Consider the following 14,491-nt stretch of genomic DNA (forward strand, 5'->3'; position numbering starts at 1 on the left):
TTATCTCAATGATTATTGATTCCATTAATTATACGTACACGAAGCAATCTCATACAAATCTCAGCTATAGTTTCATAATTATACAATTGTGAAGTCAATGACATGATGTATGTTGTTTCTAAAAGAACAAAGAAACAGATATATTTGAAAATGACAATGAATTGCTACAAAAGAAAGGAGAAAGAAAAAACGACAATGAATGAAATCAGAACAAATAAAATGAATTAAGTAAGAGCTCCATCGAACGACGTGTCGTTTGTTTTGGTTAGCAGGGTGGAAGATCTTTTGGTGGTGGCAAGATTGATTGGCTTGGCAACTTCCCATTCTCAACAACAAAAGCCATTTTCAAACCCCACATGGTGTGCAACTCAAGGTGACAATGCATAAACCACACACCTAGTTATACACCATAAATATAATTAATCATTAGGAAAAAACTAACGGAATCAAATCCTTAAATTCTATAAACTGTATCAATTAAATTCTTTATAGTTTTATTTTTTCACAAAATTCTTAATTTTAAAATTAGATATTTAGATTTTATTTTTCTAATCTAATGTAGTGATGTGTAATTTTTTATTGGAAGCTGTACAATATATAGAAAAGTATAAAATTTTTGCTGAATAAACTTAAATAGCTAGGCAGGGACGGAGGGACTTTAGCCCATGTGTGGGCTAAAGCCCTCACTCAAATATATACATCAAATTTTTTATATGTAGATATATACATATATTAATTCACTTTGCTCAATTTATTAAAGTCCAATTCACAAAAGCCCTCACTCAATATCATAATCATGATTCATGAACCTACTCTTATTCTAATCAAGCCCATTTTAAGAGTAGTCTAATACAAATAATAATAAAAAATAATACTTTATTAAAAAATAAAATAATACCATTGACAATATTTTATTTTATTTTTGTCAACAGTATTATTTTATTTTGTTGAAGATGAAAATTTGAAAGATACATTTATCATTATTTTTATTAGTTTTGACTTAATATTTATTCAAGCCCTCACTCAACTAAATTTCTTGCTTCGTCACTGTAGCTAGGTGTTAATTACTATCATACTCTGAACACTAAAAACACTTAATGGAAATAAACAAACTAAAAGAACTCTTGAAGATTAAATTAAATTGCTAAACATGGATATAGTAATAAATGTAACATATAAACCTACCAGGATTATCAGCTCTGAACCTTATTGCAGTCCAACCACCAGTAGGGACACCAACAGTGTTTCTCTCAGGAGGGTCAACAAGGTTATATTTTGCAGGATCTTTAGCAGGGTCAAAATTCCCAACCCCACTCCCAATCACAAAGAAATTATATCCATGAAGATGAAAAGGGTGGGACTCAACAGTCAGAAGATTGGTATCTTGCAAAACCAGCTCAACACTTGAATTGTAGGCCACCTTACTTAGCCTTGTCCCTAAAGAAGAACCGAGATTGGCGGTCAGTGGGGCACCAGTATAGTTGAATGGAACTGGAGGTTTGTCAGGGAAGTTAGCCCTGAAAACACCTGAAATGTTGAAGTAATGAGCCTGCAACAGCCCCACTTGAGGCATAACAAAGGTAATGTTGTTCAAAGATGCTGCAAACTGAGTCCCATTTAGACAAGTCGGACATGAGTTTTGGCCCAAACCAATGGTGTAAAATAAGTGACGGTCCACTTTGGTAGGGACTTTAGCAGGGAACTGTGGTGTGTTCAAACTCTTGAGCTGGTTGTTGTAGTTGAATGCTACATTAGTATCGTTTGGACGTGGGAGTTGTGGTAAGATTGGTAAGACTGTGTTTGGTACACCTTTGTATTGTAAAATGGCTGTGACTGTCTTGTTGTCTACTGGTACTGGTGCGTCCATGAATGGCCTGGCTGCCATGAAATACCTGTTTGGAGGTTGGTCAGCCTTAACAAGTACGTTTGTCGTTTGGCCTGGTGCAATTAGTATTGATTTTGTTGTGAAGGGCTTTGTGTAGACTGCATCTATTTCAACCACGGTCATGTTGTGTCCTGCTATGGCGAAGAATAGTTCGTCATTAAGTGCAGCATTGATTATCCTCAGGAGGTATGTTTTTCCCCTCTCAACTTCCATGGCATAAGTATCTGATGAAATCAAAATCAAGAATAAAAATGAATAAGTCTTCGTCTTTAATTTTTGAGCAAAATAGGATGATCAATTAAAACAATGAGATGGAGTTTACGTTTTTCTGAACAAGGGAAGAGTGGCCCTGGTTTTCCATTAATGGTATGAGCATCAGATTGGGGTGGTGGCAACCCCAATTTGTTTGCTTGGTTCACACTTGTTTCAACATCTGTGTTCCACCACTCTCCTGCATATATTATGAGCTAGTTTAGTTAATGATGATGTTTAGTTAAAGTATGTAATATGTTAGTTAATTACCAACCTAAGATAATATTAGCTTCTTGGTTGGGTTGAGGAAAAGGAAATGAAGCTCCTTGTTTAGGCATTACAACAATGGCACCATAAACGGTAGCTCTAAGCCACAAAATATGTGCATGCCACCATAATGTACCACGTTGATCTGTAACATTGATATCATAGGTGTAGCTGTGACCTGTCTTGATTGGACATTGTGTTATGTATGCTGGTCCATCTGCCCACCCATTGCGAAATTGCTTCAAACCATGCCTGTATAAATATATATTTTTATATAGGACATTTTGTTATTAATTATATATATATATATATAATATAACAAGATGAAATAAATTATACACTATATTAATTAATTTGTACCAATGAATGGATACATTATACTGAGCGTGGTTAGTGACATTGATGAGAAGTCTATCTCCCTCTCGGACATAAATAGTAGGCCCTGGAAACATTCCATTTACTGTGACTATTGGTTTTGAGTGGCATAACCGGCTCACATTCTTCACTTGGACCTGTATTATTCATTAATTAACAATTAATAACTATACGCATTACTTTGATAAGTACTCAAATAATATAGTTATCTGTACACTTACATCAAACTGGTACTTTACTAGAGCAGATTCAGATGTGGAAGATAGAAACCCAATAAAGAGAAAGAGAGAAAGAATTAGTGATGAGGGTGCTTGGTACATTATTGCCATGTTAATGTGCTATTGAGAAATTGATTACAGATGCCAATATGGATGACAAAACATTTGAATATTTATGCAAATAATAAGTAGCTAGCTAGCAGGGTCAGATGGAAGGTTACGTTTTCTGAGAGAGGGTTGTTGTTGAAAGAGAGCTGTGGAAATATAATATTTTGATCATTAGGTAAAGCAAAGGCTGCATGAGACTTTAAGAAAGCTTGGAAGCAATAATAACTTTTTAGAAATACAGAGTACCTTAAAAGGTTATGCAAATTTGACCGTATATATAAATTATATATATGTTTTGTTTAGATTATTGTACCAAAAAAAAAAAAATAATGTAGTTTGAAGTTGCTTTGCAGCTGCTTTGTGTCTCAGGCTTCAACTTTTAATAAGATGTTGGGTGAGAGACAGTGACAATGTATCTATCTATGCATGTAACATATATATATATATATATAATTCAGCAAATATATATATCTGTATATAATGTAGTGGAAAAACAAAAGGAAAAAACTCTACCATCAGGTTACATAAAACTTACGGTCACACTCACATCCTTTTACACTGCAACATAACTATGTTCAATAACACATAATTAAGAGAAAGTACTCAATTTAAAAACTACAGTAGAGTTTATTCAAAAAAAGTAGCGTAGATATATTATTGCAAATAGGGTTAACTAGGGATTTTTTCTATTTGGCATTAATACTACTAAAAATAAACATTTATTGACAAGGAAAAATAAACATTTATACTTTTTACTTATTTCAAAAATACTATCTTTTAAATTTTTTACGGTAGAAATAAAGCCCAGATGCGGATAAGAAAGTGAGCCGTACATGTGGATATGTGAGCAAGTGAGACTCACACGCGAGTGGGGTAAAAGCATCAAAGTTGACTGACGCGCATAAGATTACAGCATCAAATCGTCAGTGGCCCCACGTGGCAAGTTTGGACGTAGTGGGCTTTGTCCTGTTAGGCTTTTTTTCGCAACACAATAATAACACAAAAACAACTAAATAACAACAAAAATAACTGGATAACAACCTAACTTTCAAAATACAAATTAATTCGACATCAACATATTAAGTGAACAGAAAAGAAAAAAAAACTTACAAATAGGACAACAACAACCTAAAAAGAAATTAAAAAAACATAAAATATAATAATAATGTTTAAATAATGTTTTAGAATATATAAACTGAAACCATAACTTTATTCTCCCTCTCGACTCCTGGCAGCGGGTGCTGGAGCTATGGTGAAGACAAGAGGAAGAGGGCGTGGGAAAGGGAATTCGACGAAGCTGGTGAAGAAGAAGGGTCCGAATTCTGTTTCAGATGTCAGGAAGACTAAATCAATGGATGCGGTTCTTGGAGTTGCCCCTATTGAGTTCTCGGATGCTGAAGATGAAGACTCGATTGATGGATCTATTGGAATTCCACCAGGATTGCTGGAACCAGAGGCTTTATCACCGAAGTCCTCTCTTCGATCGATTATGCAGCAGGAAGACATCAGGAAGGATTTCGCCCACTTCATGGAAGCCTCTGAGCAATGTTCTGCAAAGCTTTCGCAAGGTATGGCTACGAATCCTCCTATACTGAGATCTGTAATTGTTGTTAGGAATTTATTTTCAAATTCAGGGTGTAATAAGGTGAAGATTACTAATGATGATATTCAAGAGGAAGTGGATTTCTGGAAACCATCAATAGTTTGTTACGTTTTAGGAGCGAATCCCCCGTTAGCTGTGTTTGAGGGTTTTGTGAGGAGAATGTGGACTGATAAAGTTGAGAGAGTTGGCTTACTGTCATATGGCATCTATATCATTCGGTTTTATTCAGTTGAATCTAGAGATGATGTGCTCAGGGGAGGTTATATCTTTTTCAACTGAAGACCAATTGTCATGAAAGAATTGGAGCCCTCTATCAATGTGAAAAAAGAAGATATTAGGATGGTACCTATTTGGGTTCATCTAGATGACCTAGAACTCAAGTATTGGGGAGAGAGGTCTTTGTTCAAGATTATTGGACAAATTGGGAAGCCGGTTATGGTTGATGAGGCCACAAAAAATAGAGAAAAACTGAGTTTTCCAAGAGTCTTGATTGAGGTTTCTATTAAGCAAGACTTGCCCGAGATGATAGAATTTGAGGATGAGAATGGCTGCAATACTTCAGTCACCATTTCGTATGAATGGAAACCTGTAATATGTGCACATTATGAAGGTTTGGGGCACTTGACGGCAGAATGTAGAAGGAAAGAACCCAAAAAACAGCAGCAGTGGGTAAAGAAATTCACTGGGCAGCAGTAGGGTGTGATAAAAGAAAAGGATGACAGCAACAAAGTTGATGCCGATGGCTTTCAAAAAGTTCCAAAGGGATGGAAATCTAAACCTGAGAAAGAACCTACTGCTACTACAACTAGTAACAAGTTTCTTGCTTTGGGGGAGAATAATGGAGATGAAATAGGTGAGAAAAAGGGAGATAAAGAAGTAGGAAAAGCAGGGCAAATATTAGAAGATGATAACATAGGAGGGGGGGGGGGGAGGGCCCTCTCTTAATAATGGATAAAATTTTAAGTTGGAATGTCCGAGGGATCAATAGCCAACAAAAACAAAATCTAGTCAAGCAATTGATTAGCTCTCAAAAGGTTGGTCTTGTTGGTCTCCTCGAGACAAGAGTTAAGGCTCGGAATTCGGGAGCCTTATATATAAGGATGTTTTCGGGTGGTGCTTCGCCTCCAATATTGCTTGGCACAAGGGTGGTCGGATAATAGTAAGTTGGAATCCAAATAGTTTTGATGTTAACATCATTAAGTGTACTAGTCAACTCATACATCTCTTTGTTGAAACTATAGACAAGAAAACAAAGTGCTTTGTGACATTTGTCTATGGTTTTAATGATGAGATTGGGAGAAGGAGTTTATGGGGTGACTGAAGAGACATAGCAAGTAAAGAAGCGTGGGTGATTCATGGAGATTTTAATGACATACTTAATAAGGAAGAAAGAATAGGCAGCAAAGTAAAGATAAGAACTCCTCGGAGTTTCGTGATTGTGTTGAAGAATGCAACCTTGAGGATGTGAAGTTTTTTGGTAATTTCTTTACTTGGTCTAATAAGCAACTTGGAGATGAGAGGATTTACTCTAAAATAGATAGAGTCCTTGCAAATCCAAGTTGGCTTGACTCTCACCCGAATGCTGAAGTTGTATTCCTTAATGAGGGGCTGCTAGATCACTCTCCAGCTGTTCTAACGATTTCGGTTCTTCTTCTTGGTGGTAAGAAACCGTTCTGGTACTTCAAGATGTGGGCTTCCCATCCTGAGTATAACAAGTTGGTTCGAGATAGATGGTTGGAAAGGGACAAGGGCACGAAAATGTTTCAGATTGTCACTAAATTAAAGGGGCTGAAGCTGCTGTTTAAACTGTTAAATAAGCAACGTTTTGCCAAGTTACCTATTGCACATGCCAAGGCTAAAGAGGAGTTGGAGGAATGTCAAAAGGAACTACATCAGAACCCAATGAATATAGATTTACAGAGTCGTGAAGTTGCTGTCAGAAAGGAATTTGCCTCGATCGAAAATGCTTATGCTTCTTTTCTCCAACAAAAAGCAAAGATTCTATGGCTCAAAGATGGGGACTCGAATGCAGCTTTTTACCACAATAGTATTCGTGTTAGAAGAAGTCAAAATTAGATTTTCTCTATCATGGATACTAGTGGGGTAAGAGTTGATAATCCTCATATAATTTCAACTTTGTTTCTTGAGTACTAGAACCAGATTCTGGGGAGTAAGATGCCTAAGAGGAGATCGGTTATGAAGAGAATTATAGAGCAAGGGCCTATTCTGTCTAATCAACAAGCGGACATGCTCGTTATGCAGTACACAAAAGAGGAAGTCAAGAAGGCAATATTTGATATTCCTGGAAACAAAGCTCCTGGTCCAGACGGATTTAGCAGCTCTTTCTTTCAAGACAATTGGGATTTAGTAGGGGAACATGTTTATGAATCCATTACCTCCTTTTTGCACTCTGGATAAATTCTTAGAGAGGTGAACAATACAGTTTTGGCCCTTGTGCCAAAAACAAAGTGCCCCAATGTTGCTGGTGATTATAGACCAATAGCATGTTGCAATGTATTATACAAAGCCGCAGCAAAGATGATCTATTCAAGGCTGAAACTAATGCTATCGGATTTGATTTCAAAGAATCAGAGCGAATTTGTACAGGGAAGGTTCTGTTGGATATATTTTACCAGGATCTAGATTTACTAACAAGTATGTTTCATTAACATCCTAATATGAATTCTAAAACAATGAAATAAATACATAAGAGTTTAAGAAACCTTACATTGGGTGCAGCGGAATATAATGACTCCTTTCGTTCAGATCTCTAGCCCTTGATTCCTTTCTGTAGCAGAGCATCACCAAGATCTGAACCTGGATCTCTTTCTCTCCTTCATTTGATGTTGAATCTCCTTCTTGTTGGTTGATTTTCCACAGTCTTACACACTATGATTGAGATACCACTTGATGTGTGTGGGCACTCACTCATTCACTCAAGGAATTTGAAATTTAGAGAAGAAAAGAGAAGGGAAGAGGTTCGGCCTATAGAGAATAGAATAGGAGGCTCAAATTTCATCTGACAAAGTTAAGTGTGAATGAGAGCCATCACTTTCTATTTATAGGTAACCACCTAGGTTTAAGTTAGAATTATTTGGCATTAAAATAATGAAAAAATAAATGATAAAACCCTATAAGTGTGGCCGGCCATGGGCCTTGGATAATGAGCCTCACTTATGCAATTTTGCTGTTTTATCATTTCTGCATCTCATTTTCTCAAAAACGCCAATTTTCAAATTCAACCATTTAAATGTCAATTCCAATTATTTAATAACTAAAAATTAATTATTAAATAATATTGTCATTTAATATATTTATTAATTAGACATATAAAGTCTCTTAATTAATAAATAAACCTAGAATCTCTTTTCTTTAAAATTTCGCCCTTGCTTAGTGAAAATTCATAAACTAGACATATAGAATTATAATTGATTAATCAAAATCAATTAACTGAGTCGTACAAGCAGTATGGTCTCAACTAGTATGGGGACCATGGGTCTATATATCCGAGCTTCCAATAAGCAGATCAAGAATTTAAATTTTAAACTCACTGACTTATTAATTCTTTGTTGAATCCACACATAGAACTTAGAATTTCACTCTCAGTATATAGAATGCTCTATATGTTCCACGATATAGATACGTCATTAGTTATCCATTGTTATAATCCTAATTTGATCAATGATCCTCTAATAGATGATCTACATTGAATATGCACTAAGTTATCGTTACACCTTCAATGTATTTTATCCTTAAAATACTTAGCTCCTTATAAATGATATTTCAGCGGAGTGAAATGAGATCTCCACCATTTATCTCTGTTTAGCCAAGCTCGAAGGATATCATCGTTTCACTTCTAAATCCCTATAGAAGTTATAGATTCCATATTTATGTTAGCGCTCCCACTCAATTATACTATCATGTTCCCAAAATGTACGTATCACCCTGACCCAAAAGTAGGCTTAACTAACAAATCAAAGAACATGTATAATACTCTTGAGATCGAACCTAATCATATCAGGATTAAGATCATTTGATCTAGGATCAACATGTGATATTGAATTGAATAGATATTACGGTAAATTTAATATATCTAATCAAAGTTCAATATCGGTCCCTTCCGATGTATACTCCATACATTTGATACTGGTAAACTTTTCCAATGCCCTGGAAAGGACATAACACTTATCCAAGGTGTAAGAATACCTATCGCTGATTATCATGTCAGTCTAAATCTAGTGAACTGACAAATCAGGGAATAAACTTTCGAACATATAATTAAGATTATATTCCACTGTGTTGACAACACTATAATCATTAACAAATTGATATGTTCTGGACTTAAATAGAATTCATACATTATGTAAATAATCATGAAATAAATCTTGTGAACCATGCAACATTAAATGTTATTTCTGATCTATATTAATAAGTAAATCTGATTATATTGAAATGAGTTTTATTTAAGGCATAAAACCCAATAGGTTCATTGGGCATGACATTATGGTCTGTCAAGACTTAATAAGGCACTATGGAAGGAAAACCTCCAAGGCGAATTGCATGATCAAGTTGGATTTGCAAAAAGCTTATGATACAGTGAATGGGACTTCATTGAAGAGATGCTTATGGCTTTCATATTTCCAGTTAGCTTTGTTAAGCTAATTATGGTATGTGTCCGAACTCCGAAATTCTCATTGATGTTTAATGGGTCTCTTCATGGTTACTTTGAATCAAAAAGAGGTTTGAGGCAAGGTGACCCAATTTCCCCATTGTTGTTTGTCTTGGGAATGGAATACTTATCCAGAATAATGAAGAAAGTGGGGCTCAAACAGGACTTCAAGTTTCATGAGAGATGTGGAGATTTGAAGCTCAACCACCTTAGCTTTCCAGATGATGTTCTGTTGTTTTGTAATGGTGACTACAAAAGCATCTATCTCATGCTTCAAGGTCTTGAGCTATTTTCGCAAACATCAGGTTTGAAACCGAATCCCTCTTAAACTGCTATTTATTGTAATAACATGGGCGATGTAGATATCCAAAGAATTTTGGATGCTTCTCGTTTCTGAAAACAAGAAGTACCATTCAAATATTTGGGTATTCCCATTTGCCCAAAAAAGCTTTCAGCTAAGCAGTGTGATCTTCTTGTGGAAAAGATGGTTGCCCAAATTAGAACCTGGAGCTCTAGAAATTTTTCTTTTGCAGGGAGAATTGTGCTCATAAATTCAGTATTGATGGCAATCCACTCATATTGGTGTCAAATAATGGTCCTCCCTAAGACCACTATAAAGGAAATAGAGTCTATCTGTAGAGGTTTTTTGTGGAATGGGAAGCACAAATTGACAGGTGTGGCTGCTGTTGCTTGGAGTAAGGTGTGCAATACAAAATCAGCAGGTGGATTGGGGTTGAAATCAGTAGGGGATTGGAACAATGCAGCAATGTTTAAGTACATATGGGCGGTAGCAAAAAAAGAGGATAACCTATGGGTTAAATGGGTTCATTGTGTGTATATTAAAGGGGCAGATTGGTGGCAATATAGTGCTAACACAAATGATAGCTGGTATTGGAGAAAATTAGTTTCATTGAAGGGTAAAGTCATGGAGCTTTTTGATGAAAATGAAATACAAAACTGCTGCAATCAGTATAATGTGTCGACTGGCTATACAAAGTTGGTTCCTGCTGGTGTGAAAAAACAGTGGACATCTGTGGTGTGGAGCCGATTGAATTGTCCTAAGCATAGCTTTATTTTATGGCTCTCCATGCTACAAAGATTGAAGACAAAGAATAGAGTGAAGATTTATAGACCTGAGATTGACAGTAGCTGCCATTTATGCAGCAGTAATGCAGAAGAGAGTGTTGATCACCTCTTTTTTGCTAGCTCTTTCACCCGAGAATGCTTTGATTTGGATAAAAATTGGTTGGGATGGAAGACTAGTGTGCAAACTGTTGAAAAGGCTGTGTTGTGGCTTGGAAAAGCTAGGATGAGTAAGCTCAAGAGAGGTGTGTATGCAGCTACTCTTGCTGCCCTGATGTACCAACTGTGGATCTGCCGAAACCTTAAGCTTTGGGATGGTAAAGAGAATAATTGTAGGGTGATTTTTCAACAAGTTCAAAATGTAACTAAGAATAGAGTATCATGTATATGGCCAAAGAAAGTCTCTAATTGTGATAGAGTGTGGTTTGATTCATTGTAAAGTGTGGTTTGTGTCTTTGTAAAGTGTACATAGTTTAGAAGTGAGGTCCTCTCTTTTTATTTGAGGCTGCTCTTTGGATGTATAATTGGTTGTTTGGAGTAATGAAATCATCTTATTCATAAAAAAAAAAACCATAACTTTATTGGAATAAATAAACAAATTTTGTTAGAATAAAATTATGAAACTATGATTTAAAATCATTAGAGAACAACTCCAGATTAATATAGAGATTAAATATATATTAAAATATTTTGTCAACTAAAATGAAATTTTAAAATTAATAAAAGAAATTACTCAATTAGAAATAAATTAGACTTCAACACTAAAAAATATACTTATGAAATTAAGCATATATATATTTTTTTTATTATTTGTGATTATAAATATCAAAAAATAAATAACTAGACAACAACCCAACTTTCATATAAAAATTAATAACACATCAATATTGTAAAAAAAACTTAAAATAACTAAACATAACCTATAAATCAACTAATTGAATTTTATTATGAAAAAAAACTCTACATCAAACCCGCAATGCACCGAAAATTATAATATTTTTTTTTTGTTGAAACCAATTTTTATAATAATATTTCAACCATAAAGCTTGTGACTTTTTTCTCTTGGATGATTTAAGTTTCAAGTTTATCTCAATCTTCCTATATTATGTTTGTTATTGTTGATTTGTTCGGATTACTATTATTTATTACAATTTTACATCATGCCTGAGAACGATTATTAAAATTTATATATCTTTGAAGATGAGGATGAAAAACGTTTAGAATCAGTGTTTGCTACGGATTGTAATTTCTACACCAACCAGTGCATCTGCTTTAGCGGTATAGCTCTTTTTTTTTTATATATATATAAATAATTTATCAAATAGTTTGATTTTCTTTTAATAAAATTTGTCTGTTGCATTGTATTATGTTGTTTTGAATCATACTTTTTTTTTGGGGGGAATATCAAAGTCTTCAAACTTTTTTGAACTTTTAGGAGGGACCTGAAAGTAGGTATATAACAATAAAAATTATAAGCAAAATATTCGAACAATTAAATAAATAATTTTCAAAAATATGAAAAAGACAAACATAATCTAAGCCTCCAGAAAAAAAATAAAAAAAAATCAAACAACAACATTTTAAAAACACCCAGACATCAACAGCTTAAAAGATGAACAACTTCCAAACAACATATTAACAACAATCTGCAAAACATGAAATTACCATAGTAATTGTCAACCGTGAAATTAAATTAAACAACACGAAAACTACTGAAAACAAACATTAAAACAACTGTTTAGACTAAGCCAATGCAACACTAAAAGACCAATAATGCTACAAACTGTTTAATAGCAGAAACAAAATCAAAAAATAACACAAAACAACATCAAGATAAATACATAAAGAAATACACAAAAAAATGAGACAAAACATAAAACCGTGAATATAATAAGGTAAAACAAAAACAAAATAAAAAACAACAGTTGATTAAAAAATTTCAACTTAAAAAAATGAAAAAATTCAAGGTAGACATACTTTGGGTTTACCTTTAGGTTTCACTTCCAAATCATGAACTTCCTCCTCAAAGTCAGAATCAGAGTTAACTTAAAACAACAAGGAGGGAAAAGTTTAAAACACAAAACAACAAACGAAAAACACAACAACAAGAGAAAAACTAAAAAAAATTTTAAAAAAAAACAAAACCCAACTTATATCCTTGACAGATTTCGAAGATTTGGTTCTCTTTGTCTTACGAGACTCAATGTTATCTGGAAGAGGTCTTTTTTTAGAACCGATGGCTTTGCAACATCACCCATTCCCTTATCTGCAATGTGTTTCAAAACCCATTTTAGGATCAACTTTGGATGACTTCGAATGAGGTTTCTTAGTTTTTTTTTTAAAAAATTTACCCCACATTATATTATTCTAATGTGAAACAACCAACAAACAACTCAAAAACAAAAAGACATAAATCTCATTTTGCACCAACCTAAATTAAATTACAAACAGCAAAAAAATAACGAAAAAACAACAAAATATCAATTCTACAATATATTAATTCAAAAACAATTACAAAACAACAAAAAATAATACCACACTAGCATCTAAATACATGAGTGTTAGAAGTATTAAAATAACTAAGAAACTACCACATTAGTATCACACACCAAAGAGTTCAATATAATCCCAAAGTCTAACATATATCACAAACTAATTTAATGTGCAAGATATAATTATCTTGGAAAATCTGAAGTATTCATTTGTAGTATTTTGACGCTTATTGTGGAGCAAGTACTAGCAGAGTAAGTGCATGAGACTTGATCATGTGCATAATAATAGAGTACGTGTATGAGAATGGTATAAGGAAAGTTTGTTACAATTCTACCTTATATGAGAGAAAAATTCATCATGTTTAAGTTTTTTTAGTTATCGATTAAAAATAAGTTTTTTACACTTGCTATTCAATCTGGCCCATATAAACACAGACACACGCACACACACATATATATATAAATGTAGGTACCATAAGTAAGAGTTGCCCTGTTTTACATCTAGAAAAACAGAGTATATTCTTCTTGCTATTTTCTTGTTCATAGTTCTTCTTTGCTCTCTTGAGTCTTGTGGGTACCTAGCATTTCTTTTAGCTTGGTAAATACAATAATTCTATTTCCTCTATGTGTAATAGCCTTTTCTAAGGAATTGTATGGTTGCTTATTAATTTTTTTTCAAAGTGTTGTTGTTGGCCATAGTTATCAAAGGTAAATGTGACTATATATAGTGAAGGTTAAGTCAATGAAGGATGAATAAAATTGAAGGTGAAATTAGAGAGAACGAAAAAACTTGTATCTAAGAAGAGATTAGCGTGGTCGTATAAATTTAAAATATACAAATGAAAAAATAAAAAAGTTTAAATTTCTCTTACTCCGTATAAATGTAAAATTTTCAGATAATATGGTGTATGGAGTAAAAATCCCTATATTAAAATCATATAGGCGATGAAAGTACCGAAATACCTTCCGCCATTGACGTTTGAGCTTCAATTCTAGTGATAGTTTTGATATGGGAAATCATGCTTTCTCGCTCTCTTAACTCTCTTTAGATGTAATTTTCTTTTCTCACAAAATTAAGATGCGCATGAATATGAGAAAATATGAAAATAAGAGTTTCATTAATAATAACATTATTTGTAAAAATTACATAAGGGACCCAAATTCCATGTTCTCTACATGATCCTTGAATATATGAGGTGGCAAGTCTTTCGTCATAGGATCGACAATCATCAATTTAGTGCTAATGTCTTGAATGACCACTTTATTTTCTTTAACACGTTATTTAATAGCTAAGTACTTAATGCCGATGTGCTTGCTTCGACTTCCACTTTTATTGTTCTTAGCCATGAAAACAACAATTGAATTATCATCGAACACTTTTAATGGCCTTGCTATAGAATCAACAAATCTAAGGCTTGAAATGAAATTCTTTAGCCATACACCATGTTATGTAGCCTCATAACAAAAAAACAAAGTTAGCCTCCATAGTAGAAGTAGCAGTCAAGGTTTGTCTTTTACTCATCCATGACACAGCTCCAC

At 33.9% G+C, this 14,491-nt stretch overlaps 2 protein-coding genes across 2 annotated transcripts; one reads left to right on the top strand and one right to left on the bottom strand.

The window, feature by feature from the left end:
- LOC115708687 (laccase-11) lies at positions 1–3,273 on the bottom strand. The gene is made up of 6 exons (XM_030636672.2): positions 3,001–3,273; positions 2,765–2,916; positions 2,412–2,656; positions 2,208–2,336; positions 1,186–2,109; positions 1–396 (listed from the first exon to the last, which is right to left on the bottom strand). The coding sequence occupies exons 1-6, from the start codon at positions 3,106–3,108 to the stop codon at positions 266–268; spliced, it is 1,689 nt and encodes a 562-aa protein (XP_030492532.1). The 5' UTR covers positions 3,109–3,273; the 3' UTR covers positions 1–265.
- A 6,060-nt stretch (positions 3,274–9,333) lies between these two features.
- LOC115710950 (uncharacterized) lies at positions 9,334–10,899 on the top strand. The gene is made up of 2 exons (XM_030639297.1): positions 9,334–9,682; positions 9,782–10,899. The coding sequence occupies exons 1-2, from the start codon at positions 9,334–9,336 to the stop codon at positions 10,897–10,899; spliced, it is 1,467 nt and encodes a 488-aa protein (XP_030495157.1).
- The last annotated feature ends 3,592 nt before the right edge of the window (positions 10,900–14,491 follow it).

This window comes from Cannabis sativa, chromosome 3 (assembly GCF_029168945.1).
Source record: "Cannabis sativa cultivar Pink pepper isolate KNU-18-1 chromosome 3, ASM2916894v1, whole genome shotgun sequence".
In the NCBI taxonomy this organism is placed as follows: Eukaryota; Viridiplantae; Streptophyta; class Magnoliopsida; order Rosales; family Cannabaceae; genus Cannabis; species Cannabis sativa.